The 22,068-nt window shown below is 35.6% G+C and overlaps 1 protein-coding gene across 2 annotated transcripts in view; it reads left to right on the top strand.

Annotated features, from left to right (window-relative positions):
- Positions 1-19,482, top strand: part of b3galt1b (UDP-Gal:betaGlcNAc beta 1,3-galactosyltransferase, polypeptide 1b) — a 36,568-nt gene extending 17,086 nt beyond the window's left edge. Inside the window, exons 1-2 of one of the 2 annotated variants that reach the window (XM_055031356.1) lie at positions 14,736-14,796; positions 16,857-19,482. In XM_055031356.1, coding sequence (XP_054887331.1) covers positions 17,090-18,079 — 990 coding nt within the window. In that variant the 5' untranslated portion in view covers positions 14,736-14,796; positions 16,857-17,089 and the 3' untranslated portion in view covers positions 18,080-19,482. Of the gene's footprint in view, positions 1-14,735; positions 14,797-16,856 lie in introns of those variants that run through there. The other variant, XM_055031355.1, reaches the window with a different exon arrangement.
- Positions 19,483-22,068: the final 2,586 nt, after the last annotated feature.

Raw genomic sequence — 22,068 nt, 5'->3', positions numbered from 1 at the left:
ATGTAATTCTAATTTATCTGTGGTACTGATAAATTAGTTAGCTATTTCTGCTGGGATGATCCTCCAAATTAGCACGTTAAAAGAAATATCTGCCCATTTCTTAGGTAAGAAGAACGTTTAATTTCCCTTACCCAAACAACAGAAAGAAGGATAGAAGTAGTGTGCATGAAAATTACAATGTGAGTACATGTGCACATTGTCTCATGTAATTGTATTTTAATTTGGACTCCAAGTACTTATTTCTGCAGCACACGAGTACCGAGGTGGATCTGTGCTTTGTCTTAGGCACACAAGCCAAAAGCATCATTTTTCATTCCCAACATAAATCCACATAAACTTGAAGTGCTGGCATCTGATTAATGGGAAGTGGTTAGCTTCTGCATGTTATCCCTCTTGGCAGTAATCCAATCCTATGACGGATGTATTTTGTTGAGTCAGAGTTAGTTATCAATTTTTTTTGGACCTCTCATAAATAAAAATGCAATGCATTTCTTTTTGGAGTCAGCTATGTCAATGAAAGAGGTAATATTAACAGAAGTAAAAGCTGAAAGTGAAAGGGATTGTCTATATAAAAAATAAATGATGAATGGATCAACTGTATATCAAGTGCTGCTAAACATGTTCAACTGTTTAAGGTTAATAGGCTAACTATTTTCTCCAGTATTATTCTTACTTCAAGTTAAGGACTGGCTCAGACCAGAAGCTTTGAGTGATTCATTTTGATTTTGCACTTATAATATTCAGGGGGAAAAAACAACTGAAAACCTCAGTTGATCTTTGTAAATCATTTTATTTAAAAGGTTTCTTGATTCAGGCTTGCGTAGAAAGATGCAAAGATTATTTACAGACTATAGTTGACTAATATCGGGTGTTGCCATTACATTATGGCTGTGTCTGCTTCAATTTAATCTGAAAACTAGTTAGCAATTAGTTTTTGTAAAATCACGCCTGCTATGATACACACACATCAATCAGAGATTTGAGGCCATTTTTTAAATTATTTCATTGATACATATTTTATCTAATGCTGATTTCTATTCATCAGTTACAATCAAAAAGGACAGCACTAAAAGCATCTTATGTTATCCTTCCTACAATGAGAGTAGTGATCCAAGATGCAGCCAGAGACATAACTTGCAGAGAAGAGATCTGTTAGCGGGAGAAATCAGCTGGATATCAGACAGAGATTTTATAGATATTTCAGAATCTCTCTTCATCAACCTCCAAAATAATTGTGTTTTTATTACAGACACAAAATTGCACTTGGAGAAGGTCAAGTGCAGTTTTTATTTGGACATATTTGTTAGTCTTTCGCTTTAGAATTGAGTTCTATTGCAATATTTGTGTTCTTTAAGCCTACAGGTGTGTAATGTTGCAAAACCTTTTTGTCACATTTGACTCAAAGGTCATTGTGTTTCATGTTGTCACTTTCTGTGTCCATGCCACTAGAATAATTTATTAAGCTTTTCAGCACCTTGTCAGATCCATAATTTACATATTGTTCTGGCGTTTTACTGAATATGTGTTCAGTGTTGACATTCGACACTTAATTATCTGGCTACTTAGCCCATAGATATCTGAGAGCAATTCTGTCAACTTAACCAGTTACATAAATGACTATTTATATATTTACATTAAATAAAAATTTTGTGTACTGTCCTCTCCACCCCTAAAAAGCGTAAGCCACAGCCTCTTCATCTAAATTAGAGGAAGGTCTGGCAGCTGGCATTAAAAAAGACAATATTTGTGCATTTAAAAAAAAAAGAACAAAAAATAAATAAAAATAACCTAACAATAAAAACAAAAAAAGTGAACTTCAACTTAATATAAAGAGATTTTCCTAACTTTTTTTTAAGATGGCAGGTTTAATAAGAAGCCAGCTCTTACAACTTACCTTTGATCATTATTCCTGTTAGCTAGAGTTTAACTTTCTTCCAATGGTTCACAGAATGGGTGATACACAGAAATAACATGATATTTTACTTAAATCCCTTCTTACATGCCTTTTCTTACTCTGACTTCAGGTTATACTCCTCACTGGTCATGAAACTAGCTTACGGAGTCTGGTGCCAACTTAGGCATCTTTAAATGCCTTTGGAGATATTAATTTGGATTAGTTATTTTTCCACTCCATTAGCAAAAATTACTTTTTAACAACATAAATTACGACATTTACATCTCACTACCTCTTTGAAACCCACAGTGGCTGCAATGTTTTGCCAAAGGCTCTACAGGATTTCTCATGTGATAAACCCGAAAAGGAGAAAAGCAAAAGCTGCATAAATTTTTTATGGGTTCTATGTGATCCTATCTTTGCAGCCCAAAGACGAAAACCAAAGCTTCCAAATTCTGCTTTTTTATTCTAAACGCGTATGTACAAAGTAAAGCATGAAAAACTTTGAAGCAATTCGCTTGAAATAAAAAGGTATCTCTAATACCTGTAATCCAGTCTTTAATGTCATTCCTCTTCAGTACTGGCTTTGTGGTCTCAAATGCTTTGTTCACAGGCATTGACGCCAACGGGGAATACAAATATCTCTGTAATTTAAATCCAATATGTTTTCTTTAAAATACTTTTTTTAATCAAAAACAATCAGCTACACATGAATTTTCTCAGCGGACATTATACATTCTTGCTAAAACTCTAGCCATATGCTTTACAGGCAGATTCTACATGAATTTCAAAAGGTTATTTATTCGTACTATATGGCAGATGGTAAATTAGACAATGTTGTTACGGTGGTGTTGCTTCTTTTGTCTTACTGTCTACTCACATTTAGACAAGAGCCTTTTCATTGTGAGATACATTCATACTCATGTTTACACTGCATTTCGCAGATGGGCAGGCAAACAGGGTTCAGTTTTTTGCCAAAAGATATTTTGACATGCTGAATGTCTGTGTTCGGGGGGCGGGGAGGAGCTGGAACACTACATCCAGGTAGTTACCAGACTCTTTCTAATTAACCCACAGCTGCCCATCTTGTTCAGATCTGTACTTTGCACTGTCCTTTCTGATCAGCTAACCCTGGATCTATTTTAATGTGGAATATAAACAAGGAAAAATGAAGATTTTTCTTCATAGGGAGATTTGTTTGCTTTCTTTGCAGTTTTTGTAGGTTGACCCTGGGCAGCTATAGAAAATAGAGGGTGAATTTATATTTGGAAGGCTTTGAATAATTTCACTGGAATAATAGCAGTGACTCATCTGGCATGATGCCTGATCATGGCATCTTGATTACTCTTTTTTCATTTTTCGCCGAGTTTGAAACAGAGTTTGGACACAGCTGTTGCTTCTGCAGACATTTACATTTCGAGTTTTTTTTTACTTTTTGTTTGTTTGTCCTTGGTGAGAAATGTTGCTTTATGGTAATTGTCTTTCTGTTTGCAAACTACTTAGCAGTCTAGGCCTCCACACCAAACTGACTCATGAGCTTCATATGTTTTCACTTCTTATGGACTTTTGACTTTAATGCAAAGTATTTGCAGCTCCTGTTGATCAAAGTAGTAGAAGAGGGGAGAGAACATTGATGAGCAACAGCTCAATTACAAATAGCTTTTTTCATTTTCCATTTATTTGAGTTAGGAATTTTGCTCTCATATGCTTTGATAACTAAACTTCGGAGAAGAATTTGGGGGTATTATATAAAATTGACTTTATATTATGTTGTAATTAGGCCTGTCATACTCAAAATAATGTTAATAGAAACACTGGAAGTAACTTTTAGATTTGCAACATTTTGTATAAATGTTTTAAGACTGCAGTATTAATTCCTTTTAATTATTTAAAATGGCATCCTTGTTGTTGAAAGATGATTGGAAGACCTTGACAAATTATATAGCTGACATATTTTTCAAAAGATCTTTTGAAGAAAGATCTTGAATAAGTGTTGCAGCACAACTTATTCAACTTTCAGACTGCTTCTTTTATTAGGAAAATGTGCATTATTTAAATATTAAAGTGCAGAATATATGTTTAAGTTCTTACTGTTTATGCTGTGGCTCAGTTTATCTGTTGCATTGAGGCTTTAGTTTAGAGTAAACAAAGATGTTCATCTAACCATGAGCACTATATATAAGTAATATGTCTATATTTAACAATTTATTACTGAGAGAGATTTGTTTATATATATATATATATATATATATATATATATATATATATATATATATATATATATATATATATATATATATATATATATATATATATATATATATATATATATATATATATATATATATTATATATATATATATACATCTGGAAATGGCAGCAGAGGCAGACTGTTCCTTCTACTCTTTGTGTTGATTCAGAGCCCCAACTTATTGAATGCGGATGTATATTTCATGACAGACTGTTGGAAGGAAGAAGAAAGAGGTCAGTAAATCAAAGAGAACCTGTGCTTTTAAAGCAGCAAAAGTGCTACCGCAAAAGAAACTTGTGTCCATTGTGTTCTGTGTAACGAGTGGGTGCATAAGGAAAAAAAGAACAAAAAAATTGCAGGGTGGTCAGTGTGTGTTTGTGAAGGTGTGCAGGAGGACATCACGATCTGTATGCACAGTGCCTCTCTTTATGCAGGAGAGCAGGATGTCACAGATGTAGCTGTGGTCAACAGGACGCATCAGGCTGAAGTGGCCTACTTAAAGGCTTGTAGGTTAATGTCTGAAGAAGTGGAAGATTATATTAGGACTGGGATGTAGGTGTCTTTGGGGTCGACAGGGCTGCCGGTGCCTGTTAGATAATGAGAGAAACGCGAGACTCTTCTGCATAATGATTCATCATTAATGTTGATTTTACTTCGGGGGTGAAGCCTGTAAGGGGAGCAGGGCCATGCTTGGGCTATTTACATTAACTGGCCATATGTCTCTGAAGCAGACAAATCTTTGGAGTGCATTAGTGATGTCCAGAAATGAGCGACTGTATATAATGGAGGCATAATTACTTCCTCTGTCAAATGTGTACATATATCCTAAAGCTTATCTTAGTCAATAGATTACATTAATATCTGGCTACCTTAGTATATTGAAAGGTATCTGTTAAGGTTTAGAAAAACTGATTTTGTCTACCAGTTTGCACAGTTAAGTAATTTCCCTATATGGGAACATATGGGAACCAGAACTCAAGCTTTTATTTTAAACTCATGTGTTTTATAAATTTATTACAGAGCGAGATTTGTATTTTTAATAATTATTTTGATCCACAAACTTTGAAAGTATATTATGTTGTTTATTTGTATATAGAGAACCGAGAATTTAGTTACTTGGTCAATTAAAATTTAACAAAAGTCCAACAAATAAAATGTTTGAGGCAAAAATGTTGGCATTGTGAAAATTATCCACAGACTATAAACCCACAATGCCATAGGTCACTCTAATACAGTGATACAATAGTTATTCTACCAGATGTTAGTACTCCAGACATAATGGGAAATTGGGAAGTCTGCGTGGAAAATAAAATGTTACCAGTGAAGCTTGAGGTGCTCTAAAATTTTCTCTGGACAGCTGCTCTGAATTTTGACTGGATGAAGCAGACCTTCCCTTGGTGCCAACAAGATTACATTTAGTTTGTCATATTGTCTTCCCTTCTTACTGAGTGAAATCTTTATTTAAATCATTAAATTCATTATAGCGAAAACATCTGCTTCATAAAAGTGCTTTTTTGAAGAATGCTATTTTTTTAGAGAACTCATCTCTTAATGATTGGCCGGTGAGGCAGCTGCTGTGGCCGTGGCTCGGCTGCCATTTCGTATCGAGCAGGGAAGCTTGTGGTTCATTTTGCTGCTGGACTTAAAATGATTCGGGTCATTTCCAGTTCAGTGCCCATCTGGACGATTGACCCACGAACTTTGAAAGCAATTCTGTGTGGGAGTACTTGTGTGAATGCAACATTGTGCATTCAGCCTTCAGCTTCAGAAAGCTAAAATCGCTTGACCTTCTCATAAAAGCCAGAACAAACTTCAGATATAATGCCACACCTCCGCTGAGAAGTCATGCATACAATCGACTGCTTTTGAGGCAGATTTAGTCATTTTTTATGACGTACCTACTCAACCAGCACACAGAGCAATTTGTGTGGTGTTGCTATGGCAAGCCAATTTGTCTTCTGGAAATCGGTCTGCTGCTGTTACAATTGGTTTTCATTAATGACTTTCTGGCACACAGCGTTGAGACATTTAAGGCTTGCATACAGCAGCGTCTTAATGATCACGTAATAACAATGTCATGAGAAAAGCCAGTTTCTCAAGATGTTTTTAAGGGTGCCTTGAACAGTTACAACTTTGACACCAAAGACATGCATTTTTTGCTAAAATCTAATTGCAACTGTTAGCTGTTTCGTTCACAACTTCTCCTTCTGTTCACTGATTGGACCCGGTACAAAATCTATCAGAGACAATCAAACTCCAGGGTAGAAAGCCCAAACGGTGCTGTAAGCGAGATTTCTTTTTCAAGTGGAACTGCACAGGAAGGCAATGGCCAGACTATTGTTATTATTAAGAAAAGATTAAATCTCCCAACAAAATAGAAGGCAAATGTCAAATGTGTGTTGAGCATAAGGATAAAGTACATTCACTTTGAATAGTAACTACACATTTAAGTTTGTGCTGCTGCTTTGTTGCTGTGCTGTGAGGTTACTAGACCGTTTTGTGTGCTTCAAAAAACAAACTGGTAACAAATTCTTTATGTTTAGAAAGTTAAACTACCTTCTCCTGCAGATTCTTCACTAATTATTTTGCTTTTCTCATGGCTCAAAATTCAGCAATGTCAGTACAACATTAAATGAAACAGGCAGAGTCTGCAGCGGCTCAGAAAGTCTCTGACTTTTTGAATGAAGACCTATTATTGCCATTTTATGCTAGCACAATATCAGGTAGATAATGTAAAAAAAAAATAGTTTTATTCAAATAGTTTATGCTATTATTAAGATCAAAAAAGGGCAAATAGAAGTGATTGATAACAAACCAATTTATTTAACCACAAACCATGAAAGTCAAAGCAAGTTTTACTACTGTCAGTAATATTTTCGGAAAGACTTCAGATAAAACTGCCAAAATCCTGGAATCATTGTTACGGTTTGTACATTTATTGATACAAGTGCAGCACAGCCTCACAGTTCATCTTCATAGTTTTATTCAGGTACATGTAAAATGCAGATATTGTTGTTCAGTGGTTTCCTGAAGCACAGTTTTACTTAGAAATTCTTGTCATTTCTTTAGTTTGGTCATATTCTTTGCTCTTATTATCTGTAGTGAACTTGGTAGTGGTAGCTCAGGGAGACCCAGCAGCTCCATATTTCATGTAATGATATGTGACCTCAACCCATCTCATACAAGATGGTCCAAATAAGCTTATTTGACATTTATTTATTCTGAGCACTGCACAGGTTCAAGCTGCACTTTGACATGTCCTACGCCACTTCCAACTAAAATATACATTTAGGCTACTTCCCCTAGTACACAATCTTGGTAGTTGTTGTTGAGCCAAGTTGCTTGGTCAAGATAGTGTTTGCATCAAATTTTTTCTTATATTCAAATATGTTCTGCAACAAGAACATGTTTAATTTGAGACAAGCACACAGTCTTTTTTTTTTTTTTAATTCATGGGAACAGACATACCACGATAAATTCTACAGTGCTTGCAACATTTTTCATTAATTTCACACCTTTCTGGTATGTATCTCTGTAGGAAAGTAGGACTCTTGGTGTGGTAGTCCTGAAACAATGTCATTTTATCAGTAAATGAGAGATAAAAAAAAAAAATCTCTAATTTCTCCTCACATTATTCAGTTAAATCCCCTTTCTCTCCCGATAAAAACTCATTTATGGTTTCTGGCTCTACCGGATCATTTGAGTGTTTTGTTTTCTCTGCTGGAATAAATACACACACCTATTTGACTGGAAGCACTGCAAATAAACCTGTTGATTCTGTTAATTCAGTGAATTAACAGAATTCAGTGAATTAACAGAATGTGGAGATCAGGAATTTTTATTTTTAGCTGTCTTCTAAGATTGTTTTGCCATCAGCCAGAGCAAGGGTGGAACTGGCAGCTTCTGCAGTCAGAAAGAGCAGTTAGATGATCACTATTATGCTGCCTGCCGGATTTAGTAACTAAATAAGTAAATAAATAATATTTACTTTTTTTGCGTTTTGTCTAAGAATAATTAGTATTGCTTGAATTTCTTATAAAATGATCTTTATTTACTGTACTATTGTTTTTCTTTCAGTTTTGATTTATCTGTAATATTTCAGACACTGCTGTCTACCTCTGCAGAGGGCATTATAAGAAGAAACGCTGTGAAATAGGTTAGAAGAGAGCCCAATCAGCCATCGCACCATCTGTCCCTCTAATGACTACCTAGGTGCTCTGTGATGTGGTACGGTTGGCTGGAGAGGTTCCATTGCAAACATTCGCTCATTAAATATCTACGTTCTGCTTTGCTCTGTGCTGTTGATGACACCTCATGATGCGTTTCTCTTTTTAAAAGAGCTGAAAAGCAGCCGTGGCTCTTTCGCTTGAGTTTTTATTTTGAGTTATTATTTTGGTTGTTCTGTGAAAACCTCAAAAGGCAGCTGACTGAAAATATTGACTGTAAATATTTTTGGTAGGGAGCATTGATTCACTCTAACACAGTATTAAATATCTGTTCTGTGGCTGAGTGATTTTTTTTTTTTTAACTCAGTCAAAAAGACCCTGGATAATCTTTACATTCTAAGACCTTTTCAAACATTTCTGCTTTTCAAAGATTTAGTCAAAAGTTGAAGAAGTGTAAGTTGCTAAGCATATTGTACAGCAAAGAAGTGAAATACCTCAAGTTGTGAAGTGGATATATATAGAAACTTGCATTTTCATTATGCCTCCTAGAGTTTTAAGATTTCTAGATTTTACAAGCATAAAGATCATGAATATCACATAAAATCCCCTAAAAATGCATTTAAATTTGTTGGTGAATAATATGCTAAGCTGTTTTTTCATTCAGACTAAAGCTGAAGCTTTTAAGAAATTTGCACTGGAATGCATGAAAACTAAAGACGGTTATTTTTTTGTATAAGTAACCGGCTGACTAAATAATAAAACACGCTACGTTTTATTATTTAATCAAATTAACCTGGTGCTTTTTTCATAGGTGGGGTGTATTGAGCTTATTTTGTCTTATTTTCTTGCATCTGCTTTTGTTTGTTTGAAATGCTGAGTTCCTCAGGGATTATCGAATGTTTATTTTATGTGATTCTTCTCCCAGATTATTTATGTTTATATGTTATGTTATTATTTATCACATTAATTTTCTCTTGTGTGGCACTTTGAGGATTGTTATATCTCGAAAATGAGACATTTTTCACCCTGAAGTAACACTCAATGCTTGTGAATTTCTTTTCAAACGGAATTGGGTGTGCAGGATATGATGTGGGAAAGAAGGAGAGAACAAACTGCATTTGAGTAAATAAGACAGGAGCACAGCACATCCCAGGAGCAATCTTCCCTCTGAGACAAACAAAGATCTTAACTTTTGACAACAGAGTATTTTAAAGTTTATCTTCTTGGAAAACACTGAGTAGGATTTAGTGGTGGTCTAGTGCAGTCAGTGTTTTAATATATTTAGAAACACTCTTCACTTACTTTTATATTACAATGGAATAGAGTAAAGTAAATATTTTAAGACTTATTTTCCATTCTATCTGCTACAATAAAAATGAACTGGGATAGATTGATTGTGAAATTAAATGAGACGTTCACAGTTACCCATGTTTGCAGCAGCCTCTAGAGCGCCTAGTGTGCTGACAGCAGGCAGGTGGACTTGTAGGGACTGCTGAAGCAGGGAAGTATCACACGATAAACAGATTTTTTTTTACGACTACAGAAGAGAAAAAGGAGTGAAATGTTTTGGTGCTGATGAGGATACGTCAGGTTTAATCTGGGTCTGATGATGTGTGGGAGTCTGTGTGCCAGCGCCAATGCCTGGACAGCTCTGGCCCAATTTATTCTGTGTATGGATGCCAACATTTAAGGGAAATCTCTGCAACACTTAACACACTACCCAGAGCTGTGTTTGCTTGGCATAAGAGGACTGCTTCTTGTACAGCTGGCATTTTGACCAATTAATCTCTTGCATATTAACATCTGAACATCCTCACTTCAGTTAATATTTTTATGTCTTTCTCTTTAAGCTTACTCTGCTTAGATTCACCGTGATATGTTTAAATGCTTTTATTACTTATATGAACACTCTTCCAAGGTAGACTACCTGTTGTGCTTTATCCAAATCAAGATGATTTAAATACAATTTATGTATATTTTAATAAATAGTGAGTACATATTGAATGTAGTCACACATATATTATTACATTAAGGAAATTTCCCCAAAATTACAGCAAATTTAGGTTAATCAGTATTAGCAAAAATATACATACTTTTTTGTCTTTTATCTGTGACATTCATTAAAAACAGCATCAGATGATAACTAGATCTGGAATAAAAAAAAAAAAAACACATTTATTTGTCTCCCTGGTTGGCCTGCCTTTTTAAAGAATATGTGGTTGTAGAAAAACAAACATTCCTGCAATCTTTTTGTCTTTTCAAAACAAGTTTTAGACAGTTTTCCAGACTTGCAAAGTGTCGCATGCTTTTAGACTCACAAAATTAAAAGGTGAACAACATTTAAACTGCACCGATGTTTCCCTGAAACTAAATGTACTTTAACAAGCATTTCATCCTTATCGTGTACTTCAAACAGTGATGCTTTCTGTTTTACTGCAGCTGAGGTGCATTGCAAGAAAAAGCCTAACCTCAAATATTGTACATGCTTTTTTCAATCCCCATGAGCTTAACACAGTGTGTGGGAGGTAACAACACAGTTTTATAGGAGTTTGTGAAACTCACAAAACACATTCTGGTTTTTACTCTGCTGGCTCACGAAGTTGCCATATTCTTATGAAGGTTTTCTTATAAGACATCAAGAAGAAACTGTCTTGTCTCAGAGTAAAATTGTTTTTACATGCACTTACGATGGCAGCTGAGCAACCTCTACCTAAGACTGGTTTATTTTTTTACACAGTATTTGTGTCGTGAAAACAAATTCTTATGTGCCTAGAAAGATTTACCTACAAATATGGTTTGCTTTGGCAGCAGAATGTCATGTAATAGAAATTGCACGTATGACATATTTCTAAAATGATATGCCAAAGATTGATAAAAACAGGTGTGTCTAAATCTGGTGTAGCTCATACATCCTGTATTTATCTGTTAGTTAGATTAATGTTCTATTGGCTCAAAAAATTGCTGATACTCAGTAAAGGTGAGAGTCTTCTGGGAATTGAGGATTTAACAGATGCAGCCATGCAACTTTGTCTCAGTTACTGTTGTGCTGATGGTACTGTTATATATTTACCCTGTTATCCTGATGGCATTTTTACATTGCTATTTTATGGAACAAGGTCAACGCATAAAAATAAACTAATTGTTATTAGAGCGAGATTCTGACTTCATATTGCCTATTTGAGGATATTCAGTCTTACATCTGGAGCCACAAAATATGTAAAATGTGTGAAATACTCTCAATATAGCAAACCTGTATTTTCTATATAAGATGACTGGTGAAGGTAGGATTATACAAAGAGTTTACATTTAATTTAAAAAAATCCTTTCTGTTTTGCTCTAGTTTGATCTGTGTTGTATAACAAAGTACTGGAAGGGAAAAAATCATTTAACATTCTAGCAATAACTGCTGGTTCACACACTTTTCATCCCCAAGGTTGGTGCAGTGTTGTGAAATTGCAGAAATATGGCTTCCAGCAACTCAGTGCTGATTAAGGAGATTTGTCAATGTCACTGTCAATTTTACTCATGAAGCAGTTCACAAACAAACACAAGTTACCCCAAAGTTCAGATCAGCAATGAAACAATATATTAAGGAGACAGCAGTATAAAAAAAAACCCAGATGAAATCAGAAGGGTACAGCAAGTCAAGACAGGTTTATATGTAGGGCTACATTATTTAACAAGTTCATCAAGTTGTACAGATGCACAGAAATGCCTTAAAAATGTAAACATTACATATAAATAAGTCAACAAAGAGCGAGAAAGCTCTTCTGTCATACAAGTTGACCTGTGTGCTGCACATAATTACCAGAATAGAAATATTAATGCACTAAATCCATAAATTGTATGTACTAATCTGAAAAGTTTTCTCTCAATTCTGGAGCTGAAGCTGGAGCTGTCGGTTCAGATTCATGCTGGCATGGTTACAGATCATTTACTCCCATAAAGTCTTCAGGCATTTCTTTATAAACCAAAAAAAAAGAGGCTTCGTCTTGCATAACCACTAATAAACAACTGGACAGTAGAGTCATTTTTAGTTCTTCAGCAATATTTTAGTGGCTGGCTCAGGCAGTCACTTTGGCATTTTTTGAGAAAAGCACTAAACACAAGTAATTTAAGTTTTAGAACAAAACTTAAATTGCTTAATGTTTAAGAATGTTTAGACTTATTGTTTCACCGTATCAATATTTGGAGATTAAATTTTACTCCTCCTTACATACCTTTTCCAAACTTCAAGCAACTACTTGGTTAATTCTTCAACAATTTAGAGCAGCAGTTATTTCTAATTTAAGATTAAATGTACTGTAAAGATAAATAACATCTTGTTAAATTGCCTGGGGTTTCAGATGAAGCATGGAGTAAAATACACTGACTTTGAAAATAGGCAACTACAATGCTTCAATCAATCCTACAAGCATTGTTTTGTTTTTGCACCAAGCAATTGAGAAGTGACTTATTTATATCCTTAAGCAAGAATTGAAAATGATTTATCCATGGAGAAATAAATGCATTAATACTCCTAAATGTTTTAGGAAATTTTCCCACTGTTGACAGAAGTAAATCTTATCAATGCTGCCTCATCAGTGAGGTTTTACAATATTAATTTAAAATGTGTAATCTTTGTGAAGGTAATTATTATTCAAATTATAGTACCATCTTTGAAGCTTAGCCACTTTAGTGAGTCATCATTAAAAGAGTAGTCAGCAATATGCAGAAGAGGTTGTGTGAAATAAAAGAAAGTTAATCAATTTAGATGTTCTTGGCACAAGTCCTACCTAATACCCAAGCTCTCTATAATTCAGGCAGGCAATCTATTAGCTCTGATACAATGTTATTGGAAAAACACTTTAGAAACCTGTCTGCATACAGACATGGAGCCATGAATCACAACATTTATGTTTGTATATAGAAGGGTACATAACAGACCTTTTCTAAAAAAATAAATAATGATAAAATAAAATAAAATAAATAAACCAACTAACATTCAACGCAGGAATGCGGAGAAAGAAACGTCAAGTGTTGATGAATGACTGTCTTTGTGCCCTACTCCCAACACAAGTTTACCTCTTGCCATATAATAAATCATGATAAATTAGGTCTCTGTTGGTAGTATAGGCTAATTATTCCCCCCGTCCATTCGCCTCTCTGGCGCGGTTCTCTATTGGCTTTCATGTCCTGCGGGTTTAGTCACAAAGTGTAGCATGCACACCTGCCCCACCCTTTACAGGATGTTTAATAGCTTAACATTTTTTTCTGGCAATTTCTATGTCGCTATTCTCACAGGGAGTAGGAGAGTTTTTGCCCGTCAATAAATGTGAGATCGTATGATATGTAAAACTGATTGGGTTAAACGTGTTATGAAGGTGACTGCAGACAGGCCCTGTTGAGTTCTGTGGTGATCTAAAAGCAAGGCTTCAGAATTTTAATTCTTCAGAAGAATCATAGCCTGAATCTTCACCTTAAAGTCTCTTTGTCCAGCATCCAATAGATACAGTGAATTATTGAGACAGTGCAAAAGAAGAGGAAGAAGAAGGGAGTTCAACTTAATCATAATTCATAATGGTGATGAATAGACTCAGCTACTGTTCTGTAAAAAAATATATATTTCCGGTCTTACATATTCCATCAGGGCTGCACAGTGGCGCAGTTGGTTGCACTGTTGTCTTGCAGCAAGAAGGTCCTGGGTTCGATTCCCGGCTCGGGGTCTTTCTGCACGGAGTTTGCATGTTCTCCTTGCGCATGCGTGGGTTCTCCGGCTTCCTCCCACAGCCAAAAAACATGACTGTTAGGTCTTTCCAAATTCTCCCTAGGTGTATGTGTGTGCATGGTTGTTTGTCCTGTTTGTTTCTGTGCTGCCCTGCGACAGACTGGTGACCTGTCCAGGGTGTACCCCGCCTCTCGCCCGGAACGCAGCTGGAGATAGGCACCAGCCACTCCCGACCCCATCAGGGACAAGGGTAAACAGATAATGGATGGATGGACATATTTCATCTTTTTTTGTTTGTTTGTTTTGGTTTTTTTTTTTTCCTTTTTGGTCTTGGGAGCAACAAATTCCACCAAGATTTTTTGATAAGTGACAAACTTTTTTTTGTCTCTGTGGAAGAATTCTGGGCTGCTCTACTTCATAGAATTGTGTTAATTCAGTTAAAGTGGAAGATCTTTAAGCATGAATAGTGTATTTAAGGTTATGCCACAGTATCTTATTCTGATTTATGTATGGACTTTGACTAGACTACTACACCTTTTTTTAAAAACATCTTAAAATGCTGTGCACTCAAGCTCAAAGTCACAAACTGATAATCTGATGTTTTCCTTGAAAACTATTTTTTATCAAAAAATTTCACTTTTGTGCATCTAATCCACAGAATATTTGTCTTAGTCTTTGGGATCATAAATATGTTATCAGGCAAATAGTTTTTGCCTGACTTTAACAGTGTTGGCCAGCATCTCGAGTGTGGCAGTGGGACTGGTTTCCAAAATCAAAGGTGTGATTTACAACAATGGGACAATAAAGGATGATTCAATCTCAGTTATTATACTTTATACCGTTTACATAGCTGCTACAGATTTTATGGGAAGGTGTAACTCTGACAAAGTTTTACAGCATTTTACCAATGCAGATTTCCATTTTCTGTTGCCTGAAGTGAGAGGACGAGAGGGAAAAGGAGGAAAAGGCGCAGTCAGGCTGAAACCAAGTGTTCTTGTTACTTTGACACCATCACTTGAAATGAAATATGAAATCTGGATGTGTTTGACTCGAGATGTTACTTGTTTTAACCTGTTGGGGAAGCCATCAATGTACTTTTGGAATAATTGTAGTTGGTCGGACATTCCTAAGAAGGTTCAGCTCTTTACTATATTTTACTGGTTTGTGGATAACTATGTTCACTGACGTAGAAAAACTTTATAAAATAATTTGTCAACCTTTCCATACTCACAAACGTCAACTGTTCACATCTCATCATGGAAACATAAGATGCTTTTTGTTTAGACTACTTCATGTTGTGGGTGGTTGTATTTAAGGGATGACTTGATTCTGCAAGTCTGGCATTCACCAGGACTTAATACGTCAGGTAAAACAATACTGAGCCTTTAGTTAATTACTTAATTACTAATTTAACCAAAGGAATGATTACTATTTCAGATTACGCCATGCTGGTCTGGATTGATTTCCTCTCAATAATTAAAAGTATTTTTAACTGCCTTTTTGTATTTACTCTTGTTATGTTTGTCTGATTTTAAAATTTCTTGACAAAAATCTGCAACAGAACAGTTACTGCTTATTATTATATGCATGACCAACAGTTTAATTGAAGTGATTTTCCCAATTCTTTCACAACATATTTGTCTGTGTTCTGTGTATTTCAAGCATATTTCACCTAATAGTGATTTATTTATTTATTAAGCCCACAGTTACAGTGAATGGCAGTTTTCGTGTTGATCCTAATTACCACCTTTCATGCCCAAAGTCAAATATTGATTTAGAAAGCATTTTTCAGTGGAGGTGCAGCAGAGCAGAAAGCATGTAATTATTCTTAGCTTTGTTGAATTTAAGGTTAGACTCTTTTCAGCTGGAGCATCTCTCAGCAGAATCCACTTTAGGCTTTCTCTACATCTAACAAAGCTTTAAAAGTGAGACATTTTACCTCCTAACATGGGAAAGAAGCCTATTCTTCTATTTTTATATTATCTGTGCTTTTGCAAGGGCTATTCTTTCCTCTTTTATAATGCCATCCTGAGCAACTGCCTATATGATACAAACTTAACAGAAACATCTGTCGTTTTTAGAGATAAAATAAAACATATACTAATTCATATTCTGAAAGTCTGGCATTTCAGAATATAATTCATACTTTATATTATGATTTCAATTACATTAGGGTAATTAGGTATTTTTCTTTGTTTTGGTTTGGGGGTTTCTTTTAGTTTTTCTCAGTCTGATAGGTTTGTGTTTGACAACACACTGCAGGTAAATGGAATTCAAATTATCACATTATGCCTTTATGTGTCTGGTCAGATTGGAATCTGTATTCCTCCAGCCTTTGAAGAAAAATGCATTGAAATTTATAGCAATTCCCTTGAGAAGTGCATGTGAACTCCTCTAGGTAAAAGACAAAAAATACACAGAAAACATCAAAGCCTGAGGATATGACCTGTTGGATTTTCAACATGAATCCCACCATATGTGCATGTCAATATGTGATGCATAGTTTTATCCATAACTTTGATCTACTATGCTTATACGTTGATTTTCTTTGAAAAATGTTCTTTCATTCCCTGGTCAAATTTATTCCAAAGATTAAAAAATAAACATTATAAACATGATTTATGTAGATCATTTTGACTACTTGGGCTAATTTATTGGATTTTTTTTTTATGTAGCACTCAGTGATTGCTTCCCTACATCGTTTTGCATAGCCTATATAAACGTCCCCTACAAATATTAATGCATTTGAAATAAAAGCTTATGTATAATTAATATATGTACATTTTTAAAACCACACATATATATTTTATACTGATGTTTCTGTCTCTTCTTTTTCAGATGTAAATGGAGATGCCATGCTTTTGCCAAGAATCTGGACATTCATTCAGTTTTAAAGTGCTTCACATTGAATTGCAAAAAGCGTCTCTTCTCTCTAAAGCAATCCATTATTGACAATTAATGTCAAAACACATGCTTGAGCAGCTTAATGCTGCCTCACTGGGTGAAACCTCACTAATGGAAGGAAGACCTTATAAGAGCCACCTCATAAAAATACACCTAAGAGTAGCATAATGCCTTCGAAAGTATCATGCTTGTACATCCTAACAGTGGTTTGCTGGGCGAGCGCATTGTGGTACTTGAGCATTTCGCGGCCGACATCCACATATGTTGGTCACATGGCTATGCCCAAACGAAGGATTGTGAAACCTCCCCCCAAAAACATCACATTCACCAACATCCGCACTCGCCCCCTCAACCCACATGCCTTCGAATTTGTAATAAATGAGCCGAAGAAGTGTGAAAGCATCACGCCCTTCCTGGTTATCCTCATCAGCACCACACACAAGGAGTTTGATGCACGGCAGGCCATTCGAGAGACCTGGGGCGATGAGGGCACTTATAGTGAGATCCACATCCTCACCATCTTTCTTCTGGGGAGGAACACAGACGATGTGCTCAACCAGATGGTGGAGCAGGAGAGTCAGATCTTCCATGATATTGTAGTGGAGAACTTTATTGATTCATATCACAATCTCACCCTAAAGACTCTAATGGGCATGCGCTGGGTAGCGACATTCTGCCCAAAGGCTCAATATGTCATGAAGACAGACAGTGACATCTTCGTCAACATGGACAATCTTATTTATAAGCTTCTAAAGCCCAGCACCAAGCCCAGAAGGAGATACTTCACAGGCTATGTGATAAACGGTGGTCCGATCAGAGACATGCGCAGCAAGTGGTACATGCCCAGGGACCTATACCCTGAAAACAAATATCCACCATTTTGCTCAGGCACCGGCTATGTGTTCTCCGCAGATGTAGCTGAGCTAATCTACAAGACTTCGTTGCACACAAGACTGTTGCACCTGGAGGACGTGTATGTGGGGATGTGTTTGCGTAAACTAGGCATCCACCCTTATCAGAACAGTGGGTTCAACCACTGGAAAATGGCCTACAGTCTTTGCAGGTACAGGCGCGTCATCACAGTCCATCAGATCCCCCCGGAGGAGATGCACCGCATCTGGAATGATATGTCCAGCAAGAAGCACCTCAGATGTTAGGAGACATGAGGATCAACAAAGCATAACTCCCAATTTATCCAGCTCAACCCCTACCCAACCTCATTTACTTTTTCCTTTGTATCTCATTACACATTTTCCCATTTAAACATGTAAGAACCTGCAGTTGCTTCTGCAAGTTCATGTTTTATGACACGTGGATTAATTAGCATTAGCATCAGCAGCGTGTACAGTCACTCACTCTTAAAGCATTTGTTTAGGAGTTTTAAAGTTGGGTTCTGTTAAAGCTTTTAATATTTTCCCTGGAGAATACAACATGTTCATTAAGTATAAATCTTGTTTGATTTCTTCCAGAGGCTGAAACCTAGTCTAAAATAGGATAAAAGCAGAATGTCTTATACCACTCCAGTAAAAACATCATAATTGTCTAATACACCTGAAATTGCTGACTTACCTCCACAGTAAGCAGCCAAGTTTTCCAGAGCCTTGCTAATCACCTCATTCTTTGACTAAGGTGTGTTGAAGCAGAAGTGTCTGAACATGGACCCTCGAGTACTGGAGTTAAAGACCCCTACCCTAGAGAGACCTAAAGATTTTTGAACATGGTGCCATTTCTGAACAATTGCACAATCCTGGAGGAGTCCCAGGCTAGTTTTAAGCATCTAAATAGCACTGTTAGCTGTTTTTGAATATATAATTTTAGCAGGTGATGGAAGCTTTGTAATCTTTGTACTATAAAGTTTAATGGGAGCATTTGATTCTGTAGATTCCACAGTTTGTATCTGGTGTCTGGAGCATTTCAGTTACATCGTAGGACCGGCATAATAAAATAAATTGCTGATCTTAATATCAACAAGTTTCTGTCTACTCCAGCACCTTTTTTATGTGGAGTTCCTTGGATTCTGTATTTTTCTCTTTTCTTTTTTATCTGTACTTTTTCCGTTTGGCATCAAGTCATTGTAAGCTTGCAATTTTCCATCGTAAAATGAAAGTAAAACCAAGGGTGTTTTATTCTGCCACATCAGTATTTATGAACATATAGCTAATAAATTGGGCATAATTATGGTTTTAGAAAATTAATAAACAGATGAGCCCCACTTTGCAAAAAAGACTTTTATAAATAGGTAAGACAGCAAAAGCTATAAAGACAACTAGAGAGAATAATACACACATTACAACTCATCTTGATTACTGCAGTGCACTTTAAGTTGAGGTCAACCACAGCCTTTTTTCACACCACTAGCTTGCTCAAAGTCTTGTTTTACCATATCCCATGGAAATCTGGGTTTGTAAAGTGGTAGCTCACAAACTTTGCAACAAGTTGCCTTTAAAATTAGACAAGGATTTTTTGTTGTTGTTGTACTGTGTTTTTTAAAAAAAAAAAACATATCTAATGCCTTTTGGCGTAGTGTAAGTGGCAACTTTTCTTTTACTGTTTCTTTTTTTTCTTTTAACCTTTTCTTACATGTACTTAACAAATATTAGATTTAGTTACATAAAAAGAAATCAAAGAAATATATATATATATATATATATATATATATATATATATATATATATATATATATATATATATATATATATATATATATATATATATATATATATATATATATATATAGTATTTGTGTGTGAGAGAGAGATTTTTAATATCCTCACATTAACTGGGTATTTAGAAGTCCTAAAGTAGCTCTTTAAATGCTGGGTTGTTACTAGTAGGTTTTTAGTACTTTGTAAGGAATATGCCAATCTGAAGAAAGCACTAACTGCTGTGGCTTGCCCTGTAGAGACAGTGCAGATGTTCAGACATTTCCCATGCATTTTAAACCTGTTCTCCCCTTTACTGCAAGTGTCCTTGAGCAAGAATCTTTCCTGGCTCCCCAGCTGCTGACCCTCCTAGAGTGCAATCCAAAAGAATGTGAAGAAATCGAATATATATTGCATTACTTATATATCAGATGTCTAAATAATGATCTCTAAAAGTATAGTTTAGGAGACCTTCGGAAGCATGAGATTGCAAGTGCAACCCTGACGACCACGCTTCTGACATGTGCTCTCATGCTCTTTATTCCCTTTCTCCATCTTTTTAATGAGGCTAAATATAAAAAAAACAGTCTATTATTAGCGTCATGATCCAAGTAGGGTGAAATGATAGTCTAACACTATAGAGTTAATATTAACAGTGTGGAAAAGTTGCAACTTTTTCATGATGAATTCGCCTGATGTTTTTGTTTACATACAATCATCGTCACATTGCCTTTTTTTTTCTTCCAAAATAAGCAGCGTGTATCTTTTGGATAGTTAACACATTTTCTTGTTTTCTTACTTTGGCGTTTCCAAGCCAGAGGTAATTATGTGTCTCGGCTACCAGCCTCTCATTACTGTAGCTGCTGCTCTTGGTTATGTGTGTTGTACATCAGCAGCTGTTTCAGCTCATCAGCTGCTACGCGCACCGAGAAAAGCACTGCATTGTGCCGTGCAGGACTCTTATTATGTCGAGCTGGGATCATTACAGACTGGATGTATTGTAATATGTATCTTGCACATCAGTGGCTGCAGGATCACTGTCACTGTATAAACAACATGGGAAAATCTAGCTCTCTCAGATAAAATGTGGCTCCGGTGGCCAATTATTCTTTTCCTTTTTATTTTCACTGAGGTTTTGTAGTCTTATAAGCTAATGTGACATTTACTGTGAAAGCTTATATCCCATAAGGGGATTGTTGTTATATATTGTATGTTTTTATACAAAAAAAAAGAAATACTTGAATAATTATAATTAAACCAGTACTTTCACTTGCTTGTCTTCTTCCAGTTTCTCTTACACAGATTTAAAGGGGCCACAGGCTCCCAAGGATTGTGTTGTTTAGTCTTAAGTTATTGCCTAACAAAATTTATTTAAAATGTTTTGCATATTTAATACAAACCCTGCGACTGTGTTGTACTGCCTATTTTCACTGTGATAGACTTAATTTGGTCTCTATCTTCCATATTTATTTTTCACTTCTTCCTTTAGCCTCTTCTGTAGCAAAGCTCCTCGTGTCTGTTCCTCCAATCAAAGGAATCCAGGACTGCATTAAATGTTATTCTCATCAGCCGCTTAAGCAACAGTTTTATTGTGTAATGACGGATTTTATACACTTTGAACTAGAAACTCAGTGTCTAATAAAGCCCTACTTTTATAGTGCCCTCTACATTTATTTGCAATACAAGATGTGTAAACAGCTTCAACATGTGCCCATATTCTTCCATATAATAATATCCCTCTAAAATGTCTGCACTGTTTCTCTATCAGTGAGTTTTTGTTCCCTCCAGTCTTTACCCTACTCATTGTAGTGCTAATACAATACATCGTTGTTCCTCGTTCAGCCTTGTTTTTTCCCCACTTCCAGTATTATTAGACTTTTTCATTACTGTTTTGAAAATAGGAAGTTAAAGGAAGTTGATAAATTCTTGGATCAATTTTGAGGAAAAACACATTTCTGCTTGTGCTCCTCTCTTTCCCATTTTGAAGCATTTCAAGGAGATAATGGTCTCTGGGTCCTGTTATATTTGTACCCCAGTAAAACAAGAAGTCATAGAAAACTATCTGATGAAATAATAAAATTTTAAATTATTCAGTGACTTTTATTTAATAGGTAAATTTCAACAAAATACATGATCAAAATGTTAATTTATTTCTGTAATTAAATTTAAAAAGTAAAACTCATATTGTCACACAATGATACATTTCAAGGTCATTTCTGTTCATTTGAAGGAAAATGGCTTGTCTAGCAAATGAAAAATATTTAGTTTCTTTGAAAAAATTGCAGTATTACAACAGACCAATCATATTGCATGCCTTAATGTTAGAGCTATGCAATACTAGAGAAAGACTGACTTGATAGTTGTCAAACCATCACTCACTGATACCCTACATTTTTTGGGTGAGTTACAAAAGGCAGCTGCTAAAGAAAAAGGTGGTTCATAGACTGATGTAGCCTTGAATAGTACTAGGAAACTAAGTGGAAGGAAAATGTGTAACAGAAAAA

Source organism: Poeciliopsis prolifica, unplaced genomic scaffold, assembly GCF_027474105.1.
Source record: "Poeciliopsis prolifica strain line A6 unplaced genomic scaffold, Auburn_PproV2 SCAFFOLD007, whole genome shotgun sequence".
NCBI lineage: Eukaryota > Metazoa > Chordata > Actinopteri > Cyprinodontiformes > Poeciliidae > Poeciliopsis > Poeciliopsis prolifica.
Note: the sequence above shows the minus strand (reverse complement) of the source record. Positions and strands in the feature narration are given on the sequence as shown.